Source organism: Eleutherodactylus coqui, chromosome 13 (genome assembly GCF_035609145.1).
Source record: "Eleutherodactylus coqui strain aEleCoq1 chromosome 13, aEleCoq1.hap1, whole genome shotgun sequence".
Classification (NCBI taxonomy): Eukaryota; Metazoa; Chordata; class Amphibia; order Anura; family Eleutherodactylidae; genus Eleutherodactylus; species Eleutherodactylus coqui.
The window spans coordinates 42,423,595-42,441,964 of NC_089849.1; the positions used below are offsets into that span (position 1 = coordinate 42,423,595).

Here is an 18,370-nt window from a genome sequence, read left to right on the forward strand (position 1 = left end):
TAGGACCAAGACCTTACTCCAAAGAGGAATTGCATGGTTAGAAAACAAGGAGGTAGAGAATTGGTCCAAGGATCATTTTACAGACCACAAAATGGGAAACAAACACCAGGCCCTCCTGTCCTGGGTAGGGTGGCAAAAATGGGCCCCATAATGGGGCACCATCTATTCTATGTACACCTCTGTACAGAACATTAGAAACTTTGGTGCAAACACTGTCTTATTTTGTCATATAGACCATGTTAAAGGGGTTGTTTGCTTAAAGACACCCCCTCCCCCTCTTCAATAAGGCTGCCAGTAGTAAAATAATAATCCTGAATTATACTTACCCTGCCACCTCCAGGATGCAGTGCTGCAGTCCCGCTGTGGTCCCGGTGTTTGTTGCGACAGCTAATGCCACAGAAAGTCAGGTGACCACTGCATCACCACCACTCATTCTCCTGGCATCGGTACTAACATCCTGAGCACCCGGATGCCAGAAGTTTGGAAAAGAAGGCTACTTTCTTGTCCTAAGACCTCTGAAACGCGTCATCTGCATTTCCTATGAAACCTGTTTTAGCCTGTTCAATGGAATAAAGAAGTCTGGAGTGTCTTCACTCTACAACCAAATCAGTGTCCAGTCCGTGACTTTATACAAGTGAACTTGGATATTTGAGGCAGCCCGCGGGTACTGAAAGTAAGTGAAAGTTTTATCTTACCACCAGTTTGTTCTTTGTAGATGCCCACTATTGCATGATTTACTAAAGGGCTGGGAATATTTCCTTACAATGTTGCTTGATATTCCAATTAAAAAAAAAAAAGAAAAATATACATTGTGGCGTTTGTTTTTTGTCTGGATTTCTCCTTACTCGGTGACCATGACAAGAATGACCGCAGTCATCCAATATTCCACATCTAGGACTAAACTGCTGATCCTGCAAATAATAAAGTGTATCACCTCCTAAATACATGGTGGCGGCAGCAGCTGCTGCAGAACAGGAACTATAGGGGATTCCATATACAGAGGGCCGAGAACAAATAACTCCACCATTTCCAATGTCAAAATATTAACCTCTCTCTCGTTACATTACAAGTATTATGGGGTTCAGTTTCTCTGTTGGGGGCACTAAAATGGTGTCCTGAATTGTACACAACAAACTACCTGAAAGAAGGTTGAAGACTGGGACAAGAAGAGCAACCAAGTACGGAAGACACAAGGGGTCTTGTATAAAAATGGGAAACATTAAAGAGGTGTCGTTCACAGGGGGCAAGAAGTAGGCAAACGAAAATAATTGCAAGGGAGTGCCGCTCAGCAATAACCAGTGTAAGCCGGCAATGGGAAGGGGGTGGGGGAGGGACGGATGGACTATATCTTATGCCAGTCTAAGGAAAGGGGATTGTTGGGGTAATTTGCACCAAATGTATTCATTTCTTATGAAATATGGCATATTCAGGACCATCTAACAGTCAGTTGCACCAACGTTTCTACCATTTTCAGGCTTTCTACTTAATAAACGTGACACACAAAGAGAAACTTGTGTTGACCATTGGTCGCATCAATTGCTCTTATAAAGTTACCACATTATATCTCCATATTACTCATCCAGAGCTTGTATATTGTCTATTAGACATTAAACGGTGTAGGGCAGGAGGTGATACAGCACAAGACATATTCACCCTGCATCAGTTCTGTAAAAACAGTCACCAGGCGGAGGCGTAACTATAGCGGGTGCACAGGATGCAATCACACTCGGGCTCTGAAGCCTTTGGGGGCCCATAAGGTCTCTCCCCATATGAGGAGACCAATACTAGAAACAAGAACCATCATAGTTGGGGGGGGGGGGGCATGCTGCAGATTTTGCACTGGGGTCCAGCAGCTTCAATTATGCCTCAGGCTTACATTACGGTTCAAGATGACATGAGCAGAATTCCCCTTAGACCAGTGTGTATATTAATATATGTACATCTTTCTATAATAATGGATATACCAAGACCACTACCTTATAGAAGGTTTTTTCTAAACCTAATGACTAAAGGTAAGCTCATGCAAAGTGCATACCAATACTGGCCCAGTGTTTTTGGAACGGTTCTTGTATTTCTCTGGTTTTTATGAAGTGGATGTACAGTATGACCTCACAAGAATGCGCATACTCAGCAGCGTGGATACCTCAGTCAGGAGAGTGGTATCACAAGGGGGCTGGTACTTCTCACGCTCTAGGGCTGAGCGCTTCTCCACCTTCTCACGATCGGTCTTCTGCTTACGGTCTGCTCCTTTGGGCTGGGAAAAGATTGAAAACTGTTTTTAACGACAATAGTCTCTAAGCTTTTATAAAACTATTGCTGCCACTACAGCCTGCTGCTGGGAGTTGTAGTTTAGCAACTGCTGGAGAACCTCAGACTGGGGACTACTGTTCTACAAGGTCCAGTTTGGGTACCTTAAACACTTTGACTTGGCAGCTACAGGAGTACAGATGCTCGGTAAAGTTGCCCAGAGAGTCAGTTTTGTATGTGTCCACCTGAATTCGGAAAGGCGCCCCCTTCTCTCCTCCATTCTTTCTTTGTGTGAACTCTGTACTGATACAGTGAACCTGAAACAGAGGAAAAATGAGATTTTATCCTTTACCAGTCATCAGCCAGCGGATCCTACAATTTACATTAACATACATAGTAACATACTATGCAAGGCTGAATGAAGACAATGTCCATCTAGTTCAGCCTGTTTATCATCCTATGTTGTTGATCCAGTGGAAGGCAAAAACCCCAAGAGGCAGGAGCCAATTAGCCCTTTTGGGGGAAAATTCCTTCCCAATTCCCTAATGGCAATCAGACTAATCCCTGGATCAACCCCTAATAGTTCCTACCTGCCTGTTTACCCGGATTAACAATTGACCTAAGATTTATATCCTGTAATATCCTTCTCCAGAAAGACATCAAGTCCCCTTTTAAACTCCTCTATGGATTTTGCCATCACCACATCCTCAGGCAGAGAGTTCCACAGTCTCACTGCTCTTACAGTAAAGAACCCTTTTCTGTGTTGGCGATTAAACCTGCTTTCTTCTAGACGTAGCGGATGCCCTCTTGTTACCATCGCAGTCCTGGGTATAAACAGATCATGGGAGAGATCCTTGTATTGTCCCCTCATGGATTTATACATAGTTATTTGGTCGTCTTTTTTCCAAGGTAAATAATCCCAATTTTGATAGCCTCTCTGGGTATTCCAGTCCCTTCATTCCATGTAATAGTTTAGTTGCCCTTCTTTGAACCCCCTCAAGCGCTTCAACATCTTTCCTGAGCACCGGTGTCCAGAACTGTGCGCATTATTCCATGTGAGGCCTGACAAGGGCCTTATATAGTGGGAGGATAATGTTCTCATCCCTCGCCCCTATACCTCCTCCAATGCACCCCAAGACTTTATTAGCTTTTGCAGCAGAAGTCTGGCATTGGTTACTCCAGTTTAATCTACAATCCACTAGTACCCCCAGGTCTTTCTCCATATCACTTTTCCCTAGCAGTACCCCATTTAGTGTATATTGGTGACATCCGTTTCTCCTGCCCATGTGCATAACCTTACATTTATCAACATTGAACTTCATTCGCCATTTTTCTGCCCAAGCCCCCAGCTTATCTAGGTCCGTTTGTAGCCGCACATTGTCCTCCATTGCATTAACTATATTGTATAATTTTGTGTCATCTGCAAATATTGATATTTTGCTGTGCAGCCCCTCTATCAGGTCATTGATAAATATATTGAACAGAATGGGGCCTAATACTGAACCCTGTGGCACCCCACTAGCGACGGTGGCCCAATCAGAGTACGAACCATTTATTATGACCCTCTGCTTTCTATCTCTGAGCCAATTCTTTACCCAACTACACACGTTTTCACCCAATCAGAGCTGTCTCATTTTGTATATCAGCCTATTATGTGGCACGGTGTCAAATGCTTTAGAGAAGTCCAGATATACGAGATTAATAGACTCTCCCAGGTCCAGCCTAGAGCTTACTTCATGGTAGAAGCTGATCAGATTGGTCTGACACGATCGACCCTTCATGAATCCATGTTGGTGAGGAGTTATTCCGTTGTTCTCTTTGAGGTATTCTTCGATGGCGTCTCTCAGAAACCCCTCGAATATTTTTCCTGGTTACTGAAGTGAGACTTACTGGCCAGTAGTTACCAGGCTCACTTTTGGACCCCTTTTTATAAATTGGAACCAAGTTGGCAATGCGCCAATCCAATGGTACAACACCGGTCTTGATAGTATCCATAAATATTAGATATAGCGGCCTAGCCATCTCCTCACTTAGTACCCTTGGGTGTATTCCATCTAGGCCTGGCGATTTATCGATTTTAATCTTCTTTAACCAGTTCCCCAATTCCTCCCGCGTTAGGAAGAGATATTTTGTGAGAGGTTCATTTTATTCCCCTGCATTTCCTGTGGCAATTCCTTTTTGTTTGTGAATTCACTTGAAAAGAAACTATTTAATAGGTTTGCCTTTTCTCCATCATCTTCAATGATTTCTCCTGCATTATTTGTTAAAGGGCCAGTGCTCTCGGTGCAAGTCCTTTTGCTGTTAATTTAGTTGAAGAAGAGTTTCGGGTTGTTTTTGCTCTCTTTAGCAATCAGTCTTTCAGCCTCTTCCTTAGCAGTTTTGATCTTATCTTTGCATATTTATTTTTTCTCCCTGTACGATTTAAGTGCTTCCTCGCTGCCTTCTTGCTTTAGTAGTTTGAACGCTTTCTTTTTTTCGTTTATTGCCCCTCTTACCGTCTTGTCGAGCCACATTGGTTTCCTTTTAGTTGAGTTTCTTTTATTTTTAAAGGGAATGAACTGCTCACATGAGGCGATTAGGATCCTTTCAAACTTTTCCCATTTGTCCTCCGTACTGGCATTTTTGAGGATGTTGTCCCATTTAATGTTACCGATAGTAGTTCTGAGCTGATCAAATTTTGCTTTACTGAAGTTTAGTTTATTTGTCGCTCCCTGAAAAGGCTCCTTATTGAATGACAGCTGTAAGTTGATTATATTGTGGTCACTATTTCCCAAGTGCCCCTCAACCTGTACCCCCATTATTCGGTCCGGTTTGTTAGTACCAAGTCCAGAGTGGCCCTCCCTCTAGTTGGCTCCTGCACAAGTTGGGTAAGGTAGTTATCTTTAATTGTTCTCAGGAACTTATCACCCCTATGAGAATTGCAGGTTTCGTTTTCCCATGTTATACCCGGATAATTAAAGTCCCCCATGATAATTACTTTGTTGCGCTTTGACACTTCTTCTATCTGCCTTAATAGTAAGGTTTCAGTTTCTTCTTTTGCTTTTATTGGTCTATAGAAAACCCCTATCAGGATTTTGGTACATGGTCAAGGTCTGTCCGCTAAAGTTGCTTGTGTGCTCCTCACCTGTAAAAAAATAGATGTTCTTTTACTGGGATCCCACAGGAATTCAATGATGTTCAAGGTGTTGGGATTTACCAGAGGGTCAATTACTCCCACAGATAAAGGGACATCTGCAATAAGAGAACAGGAGACATTGAGCAGCAGGCCATCGATATGAAACCTTCAGTCCAAAAAAAAAAAGTCTTCCTATACTAGAACAATTGCAGGAATATATTGCAAACCATTTACTTATTCTATGGCTAACATTTTAGAGATGCCCCCTCTCATTCTATGGAACGTAGATTACTATAGCGCCCCATAGTTCCGTTTAGTAGAACCACATAGCATTAAAGACAAAGTATTATGGTTCCATTAAAGCCATTTGAAACCAACCTTAGCACCGCCTCACATCTTGTTTCCAGTTTACATTTAGCGTGTACACCGGACAAACTCTCCCAATGTGGGTGCTAAACGTGGTCATAAGACTCCATAGTCAGACTGGTAAGCTATGAGCGATAAATGACATCCATTAAATGTATACGTTATGAGCATTTCATGACATATCCAGTAAATGGATGTGGGAGATGGATGTGTGAGATGGGAGCTCATCAACGGCATCTGTTACACAGAGGCTCTAATGGCATCCATTAATTGGATGTCATGAACAACTCCCGACATATCCATTAACCCCTTGAGTGGCACACCCGGAAATTTGCCGGGACGAGCTCCACTGCTGATAGTGATATAGCCCGGAAGATTTCCGGGCTATGTATCACTATGGGAACTGCAGAGCACAATGCTACAACCTGTGACAGTGTGCTCTGCCTGCACAGTCCCACAGAGAACAAAGCAAGGACTTTGAAAAACCAGCAGAAGATATTGCCGATATGCCGGCAATCTCCTGCTTTGTTTACAGGTTGCCATAGAGACCATCGGCTTGTCAGAAGCAAGCTGATGGTCTCTGTGGCAGGGAGAGCTGGTGCTTGGCTGTGAGAGGACAGCTAGGTACCAGCTCTTACAGCAGAGATCAGAGAAAACCTCCGATCTCTGCTGTGTTAACCCTTTACATGCGGCAGTCTATGTGACTGTCGCATGTAAAGGGCTGTCACTGCAGCATGTAAAGGGCTGTCACCATCGGACCCCTGGAATGTGATCAGGGGGTCCTGATGAGTCCCTGTGGAAGTCCCCTAAAAGGTAAAAAAATTATAAAAACACTTGTCTCCCTTTACTTTGTTAAAAATCAAAAATACAATCACACATGTGGTATCCATGCGTCGTAATGACCCAGAGAAGGCAGTTAATACATTATTTAACGCCTTAATGACATGGCCCCTTTTTTTATTTTTTCCCCCATTTCTTTTTTCCTCCCCCCTTTTTAAAAAAAAAATCACAACTTGTCCCGCTAAAAACAAGCCCTCATATGGCCTGGTCAATGGAAAAATGAAAAAGTTATGGCTCTTGAGACGCAACTGCAAAATTAGTTGAAATTCAATGATTAGACCATTTTATAAAAACGGCCCTGGTGGGCACGAGAGGGTGGTAGGAAACCCGCCATTCAAGGGGTTAAAGGGGTCCTCCAAGAGTAAAAAGCAATAGTCATCTGTTAAATGGTTCCTCCAATACAACATAGTCACTATAGTCCCCGCCACTCCAGTCCTGAAAGTTTCTGCAGTAGTTATGTGATCAGCATGTGACTGGAGCCGCAGGAGTTGCAATTACTGGGTAGTCTTTTTTCCTCTTTTTTTTTAACCAAATACCCCCTTTTTTAGCTCTCAAAAAACTTTTCAATGGATTCCAGTACATTCTATAGCTAATGGATACCACTGTTAAGAATCCATCATAGCCGTCATTTTACGTATATGATGGGATTTCCTCCCACCATATACATTTAATGGAGACAATCCGATGTGAGCAGGGTCTTTGACCTAAAATCTCAGATTAACACCCTCCACGCTGAAATATGTTCTCAGAGGCATTACAGATGACCACTAAGAGGCCTTGGCATGAGAACCAACTGTACCTATGTCCAGAATCCTGTCCCCTGGGTGACTATGCTGCCAGCTTTCCAATTGCTGTTTTTCGCTATACTGCAGGCGCCTGTCATGGAAAGCCACTCGGACTACACTCTGCAATGAGATAGGAGGACACAATATTGTTAAGTTACATATTAATTGCTAGTACATACCATCAAGGTCCAGATTTAAACCACATGTCCACATTTAATGACCTTTTTTCAGATAAAATACAGAATTAATCTACCCAAAAGGTTCAAATAAGCTTCATTATATATCTGGTACTGATTTACAGCCTGTTTTACACTCCAAATCTGCCTTCAAAATTCTGCAAGTGGAACGTATGGAACAAAATTTAAGGAGGAGTCTGAAGCCGAGCTTGAAGACAGTTTTTAGTGACCGACAGGAGAACTATGAATGCAGCTCTGAAGGATTTAAAAGCTCACAGGTCTATTTGTGCCATCTCTGTGCTGTAAATCTAGATTAACGTCTGCCCACTAGTGTAGTTATCCCATGCCAAGCACTTCGAGCTAATGCTCGGCCTAGCTGACAAGGGGTTGTGAAGATCTGAGTAGTCAAGATAGGAACATGGGGAAGAGCAGAAGTGGAGCTGATCAGCCATTACTGCATAGTTAAGACGTATTCATCATTGAACTCGGAGCACAGCATTTATGCCCCGTCTGGTCATCATTGCATCGAGCATCTTTGGAGCACATGCCATTCATCATTACTGGGTCACACTCATCTAAGGACATTTGAAATGTGAATACGTACTATAACTCAGGGTCAGTACAAGATACGTAATGCATGTAACATTACTGCACTTCTTATGCAGATTATATATAGGGTAGATAACGAATTACTGTTAAATGTTTAGCAGCTTATTGGACTAGGCATATTCTTCATGTATTGTATCAAAATGCAAAAACTAAATGATGTATGTAAGATAGATGCACCAACCTTTAGTAACCGGCGACTTTCAGGTAGGTCACTGGCTCCCTTCCAATTACTTAACATTCGGATCTCATAGGACTGACCTACAACCAACACAAATAAGATACGGAATTTGCTATGGGCTGTATAGGAGCATAATCCATATTTAGCAAAAACAGATATTCCATCTGTTACATTAATGTCACCCTCATTTTAGGATTTTCTATTCATGCACTTGGTTTCCTTATCATCAGGGTTCCCCCTGCTGGCAAGCTATCGGTACTGCTGCATGTCAGTAATACTGCAATGCTATGGACAGGACAGTAGGTCAACATATGAAAAGTTTGTATTATAGTCTAAGGCTGTCTTCTTAGACACGGGATTCCCAGTGGAAATCTTATGTTTTGGCGGCAGCGAAAAACCACGAGATGTCCGCCGGGAAAAGCGCTGCTTCAAAACCTGCAGCACTTAGCCGCAGGTTTTGAAGCGGCCTGGCCGCTCGCTTTTTCACTGTGGCCGCCGCTCCCATAGATGAGAGTGCAGCTGCAGCAAAATTTAAAAAATAAATAAATAAAAAAATGGACATGCTGCGGCCGGTGAATCCGCTCCGCAGCACCGGCTTTGCCGCGACGGATTCGCGGTCCCATGTAGATGAGATTTCTGAGAAATCTCGTCCACGTGGCTGGCTAATCCCGGGATTAGCCGCCGCAGGCGTACTCGCTGAGGTGAAATCCCTGACGGAATTTCCGCAGCAAATCAAACCTGTGTGAACCCAGCCTAAGTGTAATTCACTGCGTGCCGCCAATCTTGGCATGCATGCACACACAAGATAGAACATACTGCGATCCTTATTGTGTGCGTACTAATATGTGGGAGCCAATGCAGACTGGGACAGTGTATTACACATGCAAAACCCACACACATAATACACTGTCACCACACGTCCGTCTGAAGAAGCCCTAAATCATTCTGTAGGTTATACTTTAATAGCGGAGGTGACAATTTTAGCTGTGTTACTTTTTTTTAATCCCCTATGAGTGCCATATGATATATTCAATAGTATATGAATGGTTCATGACTGGCAGTTTGATCAGATTGTATTGACTTTATCATTAGCTGATGTGACATGTTGGAGCGGGACTTCCTGACATACAAGTAGCAGCGGCCTCAGGAGTCATACATAAACCCTTCCATGTTTGTGCGATGTCTATTCGCTTGCTCTGCTCGTATTTGCTGTCCCACTGGTTTTCCAACTGGTTGCAGTTGTAACCACGTACACTACAAGACACGCTGCCACTTATTCTATAGAGGTTAATTATAGCTGTCAGAAAAGCTAGACTAACGAGAAATTATACACTTTATCCCAAACAAGTGCATAAATCACCTACTACTTAGGTAATATAGAAACACAAGTAGCATCATGCCTATGAACCTCAGTGTTGGGCAGTTTAGCTAATCAGAATCATATATTGGCAGTACCAAGGGCGAGTAACGATATTTACTAAGGATGAGACCCCCTAAGAACAACTTGAGAACAGAGCAGGAAAACTTTACATACCACTGCCAGTTCCAGTCATCAGTAGTGTGCAGCTTATATGGGAGTATTATTTAGATACAGTATGGCGGTATTATTTGATTCAGAATTGCATTTGTATCTATGAGAACTGGCCCTGGGCTTACACTTGCATTTTGAATGCACCATCAATGGCAGCAACAGAAGAAGGATATTACAGCAATTCTTGTACATATTATACCAACACAACAGTGAAGCGTGAACTATTGATGATGAATCCTGAAGATAGGTCATCCATAGTGGAATGGTGGGGGATCCTCCGCTCAAGATCGCTGCTGATCAGAGGCTTTGAAGTGACAATGGTCTTCGGGTGAGCGCCCAGGCCACTTCAGTGCATACCAGATAGCACAATAAAGTGTATAATAGGTTAATCTCTTCACTTGAATGGGATTGAGCAGCTCTCAGGCCATGTGACTAATGAACGTGAGTCACATGATCAGGAAGAGGCTGAGGCTTCTTGAGACAGCTCGGCGAGCATCTTGAGTGGCCACTCTGGACTGATCAACTATTGATGGACTATCCTGAGGAGAGGCCATCAATAGTTCAGTTCTGAAAACCCCCTCGAAATTTGCTATTATCACTTTATCAGTCCTATACATGTTCTTACATACTAAGAACAATAAGATTTAATAATACTCAGTAGATGCTCTTCTGTTATGCGAGATAGATACCAATGTAGGGATAGGTTTTTAGATTGAGGTACCTTTACATGGGACACTGTTAGGCACACAAGTGCTCGATGTCCATCCAAATGACCATCGCTCCTGTGCTTTCACATACAGGCAATAGTCATTCAGTGAATGGAGGTGGGGCGGGCCGGAGATCTCTCCTGGCCACCTACCTCCATTCACAGTCAAAAGGCAGCTGTTTAAAGATTGTCCAATTCCTATGTACACTGAGCAATAAGCCACTTGTTTCAGCAAGTTCTTCTTCAATGGAAGTCTTCAAGCAGAGGCTGGACAGACATCTGTCTGGGATGACTTAGTGATCCTGCACTGACCAGGGGGTTGGACCCGATGACCCTGGAGGTCCCTTCCAACTTTACTGTTTCAAGTGATTATTCGGCCGATAACCGCCCCATGTAACGGTGGCTTTAGTTTAACATTACCCTGGTTGAGGTAGGTGAGGGTCTCCTCGTGCAGCTTCACAGCAGGGGAGCTTGGAGCACAAAGAACACATTGGAAGACCGGGCACAATACGGTTGGCATGGGCTGGTCTTCTTGTTTCAGAAAGGGTATTGGTATGGTCTCCCTGTAAACGGCATGCAACAATAGTAAAGGTAATGGAAGATGAAAGTCTAATCAAGATCAAGGTAGAGCCAAGTTTAATATTCCATTTATAACAATGTCTCCCTCCCTTCTTCCACTGTGAGTTATAACAGTATTAAGTCATCAAGAAATTTTGCAAATACATAAAATCACGAGCCTGCAGACTGAATATATTCATACAGGTAATGAACTCGAAGTCTTCTAGTATTCTATATACTTTATACTAGGAGTAGTGTATTCCTTATGGTGGAAAGCACCGGAGTGGCCTGAGCTTCATGTCCACAACCAACTATGTGAAACTCCTTCACCCTTATCAAAAATAGGTTCTGCAGCATCTATGGCGTGTAGTAAGACACGTAGCTACATGATACACATGGCAGCTGCTGAAGAACTTCTTTTAAAGCTAGAGGAAGACTATAGGTCATTCAGTGGTTGACATTTCCATTCATGCAGGTCATGAGCCTTATAGGAGCTTTGCCTGCAATACCACTCCAGGCCATTGCAGTGTGTATGGAGCTGTGTGTCTAGCAACTCAAAAGCTCCATACCAGTGATTCCCAACCGAGGTGCCGCAGCTCCGGGCTAAGAATCAATCAGCCTACATTAAATGGCTTTTCCAGGCAGTGTCCGTCAGGATACACCGGGTGGGAGTGAAAGCGCTGCTCCAACCCCTGTGTAGTGGCTGGCACTCGTAATTGCAGGTGCATCTCTTATTGAAATCAATGAAAGCTGTGCCTGCAATTCCAAATGCCGGCCTCTACATACTTTGCAGTAAATCAGCCCTGTGTGGACCCACTTTACATGTAGCGAAAATGTTGCGGATTCTCTGCATCAAAATCTGCAGCATTCCCACAAAAGACTGAACAAAAATATGCATCATTGGTGTGGATTTTGAGTAAAAAAAACACCCCGAATTCAGTGTCTGGGGACAGTTGGGAGGTCGTTAATAACCAAGTGTCCTGTGCTATGCTGTTTCTGTAACTTAGGAGCTGCAAAAACAGAGCCGCCTGCTGTGCTTTGCCTTTACGCAACTCCCATTGACTTCTCTGGGAGTTACAGAAACAGAGTAGCTCAGTCAAGTTTGGTGTTTCCATTAGCCCGACCGCCTCAGCAGTGTTTTCATCTCAGCCATGCTTGATTGAGATGGGAACACCTCTTTAAGGTCGCTTTCACGCGGCCCAGGAAAAAGAAAAAAAAAAAAAGAAAATCGCACGAGATTTGTGCGTTACGAGATGCATGAATATAAACCCCATTCTTTTGAAAGGAGTCATATACACGAGCGACAGGTCCTATATTTTCACGTTCCTCGGAATGCTTCACCCATTGTTTTTACTATGACCGGAAAACGCATTGCACAGTGTGAGATGCGAGGTTTCCCATCGAAAACAATGGGAAACACTTGCCGATCCTCTGAAGTCGCTGAAAGCCGCGCTGGAGGAACACAACTTGATTGAAGTGATGGGAGGAGTTTAAGAGGAAAGTGGAAAGTGCACGCTGGAGATATTGTGCTCGCCCATTGGAAACCTAAGGCTGGACTCGCATGGACTTATTTATGCATGCAACACACAGAGCATAGAACCCACTGATTTCAATAGGTGCGTTCACACATGTATATTTTCCTGGGCATTTTGGTTGCGCAATAAACCCCCCCCCCCCCCAAAAAAAAAAAAAAAACCTGCAGCATTCTCTGTTGTTCTGTGCACCACAGGTCCCCATAGAAGTCAATGGGGGTGAGCAAAAACATGCACCATAAACAAAGAAATGTGTGATATGCTCAGACTAATAAGCCATTTCAATTAGTGCATCTTTGTTTGCTACACGCAAATGAACATGACTTGCAGGTGCAAAAAGTACAGTAAAACATGCCAATGCACACAAAAAAGCATTCACTCTGCAAAAACGCTATGCTCATGCGCGCATATATGCATACGCTCATGTGAAGGAGGCCCAATTGTAGAGATTTGTCTCATCATTTGAGCATACCAAAAACCCCTAAACCAGTGGAGGCAATGCCAGGCCATAGCGGTTACACTTTTTTATAAATGACATTAGAATTGGATAGAAGCAGATAACGCACACCGACTAGTCGTGTAATATCAGTAGACGATCCTCTGCACTCTCTTAGGGAAGGGTCCTTCTATAACCGCTGGCATATACAGCAATCCCCTGAAATACATCCATATTATAGTATACAGACTGCAACGTCTCAGGGTAGGCATCGATAGTCCGACATCGGCGGGGTTGGACCCCCTCACATACTGTCAGCGACACTCACCATTTCTTCAAGCTGCCACTTGGCCTGTTATAATCCGTGGATCAACTATGTGGTCTTTGAAGAAAGGAGAGAGGAACAGACTAGAGATGGAGTGGCGCCTGACTTGACATATGGCCAATCTCTGTCCTCATGTAAAAAACTTTTTCCATTAACCCAAAAAAAATCAAAAGTGGGGTAAAACAGCACAATAAATGCAGTTCAAGACTCCCTATTGACCTGGAATTAGGAAGCTTTTTTTTTTTTTTAATAGAAAACACCTAAAAACCATTTTTCCTAAAAGAGACAGTTTTTTAAAATTTCTTTTAAGCCATGACTGAATTCACAAAGGATGTGAAATATAAAGGACAGACTTGTACCGTGAGGAATCCTAGAAAGCAGCCATATAATGCAAGAGGGCAGGTAGAGGCAGCACATCCCAAACATGCAGACAAACTGCTGAATGGAGGCGCTGCACAGGTGATGAACCACTTACTCACCTACCTGACCCTGAGGGGGCGGCTAGAGCACAATACATGTACTATATGGCCTGACCCCCTTGGTAGGCTATATCTGTGTGCTCCCGCCCTCGGGGTACGGCTACACGCAGAAAACTCGTGCCAATATAAATTCCATTCTATTGAATGGAGTTATTCATATGAACGACTTTTTTTCCCCTCACAACGACGCTGCGTGGTTAAACAGCGCTGCGAGTCCTATTTTGTGGCGTTCGCTCAGAACGCAGCGGCCATTTTTTCTACTGCAGGATCGCAATTTCACAGAAGTGATGTGAGATGTTTTTGCATGAAAATCCCTTCCCATCCACAGGTAAAATGCAGGTTGACAAGTGCGATATTAGGTCGGGTTCACCGGTGTGAATGTAACCTAAGGGTGGTTTAACCCTTTGCAATCCAATTTTGGATTCAGGGTTTCCTAGTGGGCTTTCTCTTTTTGCCATTATACAATGGCGCCGTCTGCTGGCTAGAGCTAGTACTGCTGTATGGGACATGCTGGAGAGGCCCCCCGACAACAGAGCCAGTAATATACAGTAAGAATACCCTGCTGGACGTCTTCCAACAATCGAGCTGTACAGCCTTCAATCAGAATGGATTGGAAAGGGTTAACACGGCGAGAAAATCATGCGATCTTTTTTTTTTTTTTTAAGCGTGATTTTTGCATTCTGCGTTAGTCAGTAAAAAAGTGGCTTATGAAACCAATGATTTACAATGCGTCACAATGCGATTGTAACTTTAAAAGTCTCACTGAGTTCTGCTATAAAAAAAAAAAATCACGCGATTTCATCGTGGGTGGAGGCGATGCAATGCAAAACTATTCTCCAAAAAAAGCAGCGCTGACGTTCAAAAATCGCGGGAGCAAAGATGTGATTTTGCTGGGATTTTCTCATGGCAAAATTGCAATTGTTCGTGTGGAATTAGCCTAAGGTTAGTTTTACGCGGTGATCACAATATTGCCGCAAGAAAAATCGCAGCAAAATCGTAACTTTTTTCTCGTAATTTTTCGAGCGTTTGCCCTGCTTTTTCTTACAAAAACATCGCTACCACTTGCATTTTTTTTAACCGTGTTTTTTCATGCAATTTTGCCGCAATATTTTTTTCTTAGCACGAAAGTCTAGGACTTTCTGATGTTAAAAACGCATCACATCACACGAAAATCGCAAGTTTCTGCTTTTTGATACGATAAAAAGGAGACGCCAAAAAAAAAACATGGGAGATAAAAAAAAAAAAAGAAAAACGCAGAAAGATAGGACATGCTGCAATTTTTTTTTGTCCCTCGCAACATCGTGTGAGTGAAAACATCGCAAATGTGAAAGAAACCATTGAAAATCAATGGTTTCATTATTCTGCGCTTTTACTCACTCTTGCATTGCGCGATTTTATCGCCCGTGTGAAACCACCCTTAGGGGGGCGCCTTCACACCGCTGATAAAAGAGTGAAAACGCAGAATTATGAAACCAATGATTTTTTAATAGTTTCCTTCACACTTGCGATGTTTTCACTCATGCGATGTTGCTAGGAAAAAAATAAATGGCGGCATGTCCTATCTTTCTGTGTTTCACTTTTTTAAAATCTCCTCGTTTCCCTATGGAGCCTTCTGTTTATCGCATCGCAAAGCAAGAACGTGCGTTTTTCATGCAATGCCGTTTTAACATTAGAAAGTCCTATTGACTTTCGCGTGAAAAAATGCGTGAGAAATTGGAAGAAGCGGCGGGGTTTTTGTGAGGAAAAAGCAGTACTGATGCTCAAAAATCGCGGGAAAAAAGTTGCGCTTTTTCTGCGATAATCTTACGGGGATATCACGATCGCCAGTGTTTGTCTGCACATTGAGGGATGTGCTGCGTATTGCTTGGTTGCTGTGGGCAACAAAGATAATAATTTTCTTTCATTATTGCCCATAGAAACCAATCACAGCGCAGATTTCATGTTACCTCAGCAGTATAAGAAATGAAAGCTGTGCTGTGATTGGTTACCATTTCCTATACTAATGAAGTAAACTGAAAGCTGCGCTCTCATTGGTTTGCTATTTCTTATACTGCTGAGGTAAAATGAAACTTGCGCTGTGATTGGTTGCTAGAGCTTAGCTTTCATTTTTTTTTACACAGCTGAGGTAAAATGAAAGCTGTGCTGTGATTGGTTACCATTTCTTATACTAATGAAGTAAAATGAAAGCTGCACTGTGATTGGTTACTATACGCAACAAAAACAGGTTTTCTTTTAGACAGCTTTCAGAAGAGTGCCGAGCCGGGCTACTTTTCCGTGGCCCATCCTGCATAAAAATATACTTTTTCCTGTGGATGGAAACAATCCCCAAACCATTGCTACCCATCTTTGAGTGCCCACATACTCCGTAGGAATGTACCCGGTGTATGACCTACCTGTAGATGGCATTAGTCGGGCTCTGGTAGTGTTCAGCAGCGGGCCAGTAGTGGTCGGGTTGGGTGGGCCAGAACAGCATAATGAATCCTTACTTAATTAACTTTGGCCTAAATATTCCAAGACGTGAGAAGACGACAAGAACTGACAGAATGCAGCTGCTCTTATAAAGCAGCCGGATGACACGAGGGCCGGGTCATCGGGTCCACCTGTAATCCCGGCTTCCTTGGTCTCCATTGGCCGCTTGTGAAGATCCGGCCCTGTGTTCAGAGCCAGAGCGTGTATGTGTGTATATATACACAAACATGGAGACATCACACAGTGGTTACTGTTTATATGTACGCAAGAGCGCACTGCAAGAAAGCCTCACAACAGCCTATATTGTATTAGCAGGCACACTCCACATACACAGATAAGGAGGAGACAAGGGGCAATAAACAGCAGACAATAGCTGATGCCCAGGCCTGATACCCGGGCATTATCTCCGCTCAGACCTCCATGTAGAGAATAGATTAATAACGCGGCTTTATTGCCCGAAATGCTGCTTGAATATCCTGTGAACATCTGATACGTCTGTAATAAAAGCATTCACAAACTTGTAAATTCAAGAACGGTGTGCAATCTTGTCTTTTACCTAGTTCTGAAGGTCGTGCCTGTGCAACCTTGGGATTTTGCACCACGCTAGCAGCAATTGGGGTTGTGCTGCAAGGCTTGGTTCACACGGGGCAGATTCCCCGCTTTTTTTTCCGTGCCGACTTTCTGCCCATTTTCCACACATACATTCAGCGATCAAAATCCATGGATGGGTTGAGCTGAAGTACTGCATTTATTAATGTGTGTTTTGAGCGTATATTCTGCACGGCATTACTGCAACAGAAATGAGCATGTGAAAACGGCTGCGGATTTTGCGATTTCTGAGACCTATGGACCTACAAGCACCGCAGAAACTACACCATAATTGACATTCTGCAAATCATAAATCCACACCTCAACAACATTTACGCACAGCGTACACGCATACATTTTCCACAACGTGAGAACCACATTTCGCGAAACCACATTGTCTCGGCTTATACTGTAAATGCTGCAGATTTTCCGTGCAGCAGAAAAGTGACAAATCCGCCCCCAGACTTTATGTCTCTAAACTTGAGCTGTAACTTGAAGTTGTGGGGGCTCGAAAGCTATATCAGGAACGGGGCCCTCCAACAGTCAGGTGCCATTTCCAGTACAGGTGTTTTGTAATGTGGCAGAGACTTTTGGCACCAGAGTCTGGGTGAAACATCTAGTTCGGCAATTGCTATAGCTGTACTATGTATGAACACACGAGTGTATTTGCGCATGCAACACGCAGAGAGTAGAACGCATTGATTTTAATGGGTTTGTTCTCATTCCCCGAATTTTGCACCCATGCAAAAAAAAATAAAAAATAGGATATGCTCTATTTTCCTGCAGCAAAGGTCCCATAGAAGTCTAAAGGAGGTATGCAAATGCGCAATTTGCTGTACAATTCTGCTAGAAAAAGAATACACCTAAATAGCCATTTAAATCGGGGCATGCTCAGCTCCGTGCGCAAATCAACATGCTCTGCATGATCAAAAAGTACATTACAATGCGCTGATATGCATGCAAATCAACCTTATTGATAGTGCAAATATATTGCGCATACGCTCGTGTGAAGGGACCCCTATAAACAGATGAATGATGACCATACCTCCCATGGTGTGGTACGCTGAAACGGCAAGCCTAAAGGCTGATTTAGACACGATTTTCGCTCAAAAAACGCTCAAAGCCGTCTTTTGAACGATAATCGTTTTGTGTGACTGCACTGACATGGTGCAGTTTTCGTTAGGGAATCGCTGATCGTTCTCTTTCAGCATGCTGATGGAGAACAATGAGCCTTATCAGGAATTCACAGCGGGATACAGCTGATACTATTGTTTCAGCTTTATCCCGCTCCCTGAACACAGGCGGGGTATGAAGAACAGAGCGGTCCAGCTGTGTTCTGCATACCCCGCTCGGAGCGCTCGGCTGTATAACAGTCGGGCGCTTTGAACAGAGAACAGCTGGATGCAGAAGACAAGCGGCCCTGCTTGTCT

The 18,370-nt window shown here is 43.4% G+C and overlaps 1 protein-coding gene across 1 annotated transcript in view; it reads right to left on the reverse strand.

Annotated features, from left to right (window-relative positions):
* The window catches only part of LOC136588012 (upstream-binding protein 1-like), a 35,614-nt gene extending 19,090 nt beyond the window's left edge, over positions 1–16,524 (reverse strand). Inside the window, exons 1-7 of the mRNA XM_066586895.1 lie at positions 16,277–16,524; positions 10,974–11,116; positions 8,320–8,396; positions 7,368–7,473; positions 5,372–5,478; positions 2,412–2,564; positions 2,144–2,254 (exon numbers count right to left, since the gene is read on the reverse strand). Of these exons, the coding sequence (XP_066442992.1) occupies positions 2,144–2,254; positions 2,412–2,564; positions 5,372–5,478; positions 7,368–7,473; positions 8,320–8,396; positions 10,974–11,116; positions 16,277–16,356 (777 nt within the window). The 5' untranslated portion in view covers positions 16,357–16,524. The remainder of the gene's footprint in view (positions 1–2,143; positions 2,255–2,411; positions 2,565–5,371; positions 5,479–7,367; positions 7,474–8,319; positions 8,397–10,973; positions 11,117–16,276) is intronic.
* Between the last annotated feature and the right edge of the window lie 1,846 nt (positions 16,525–18,370).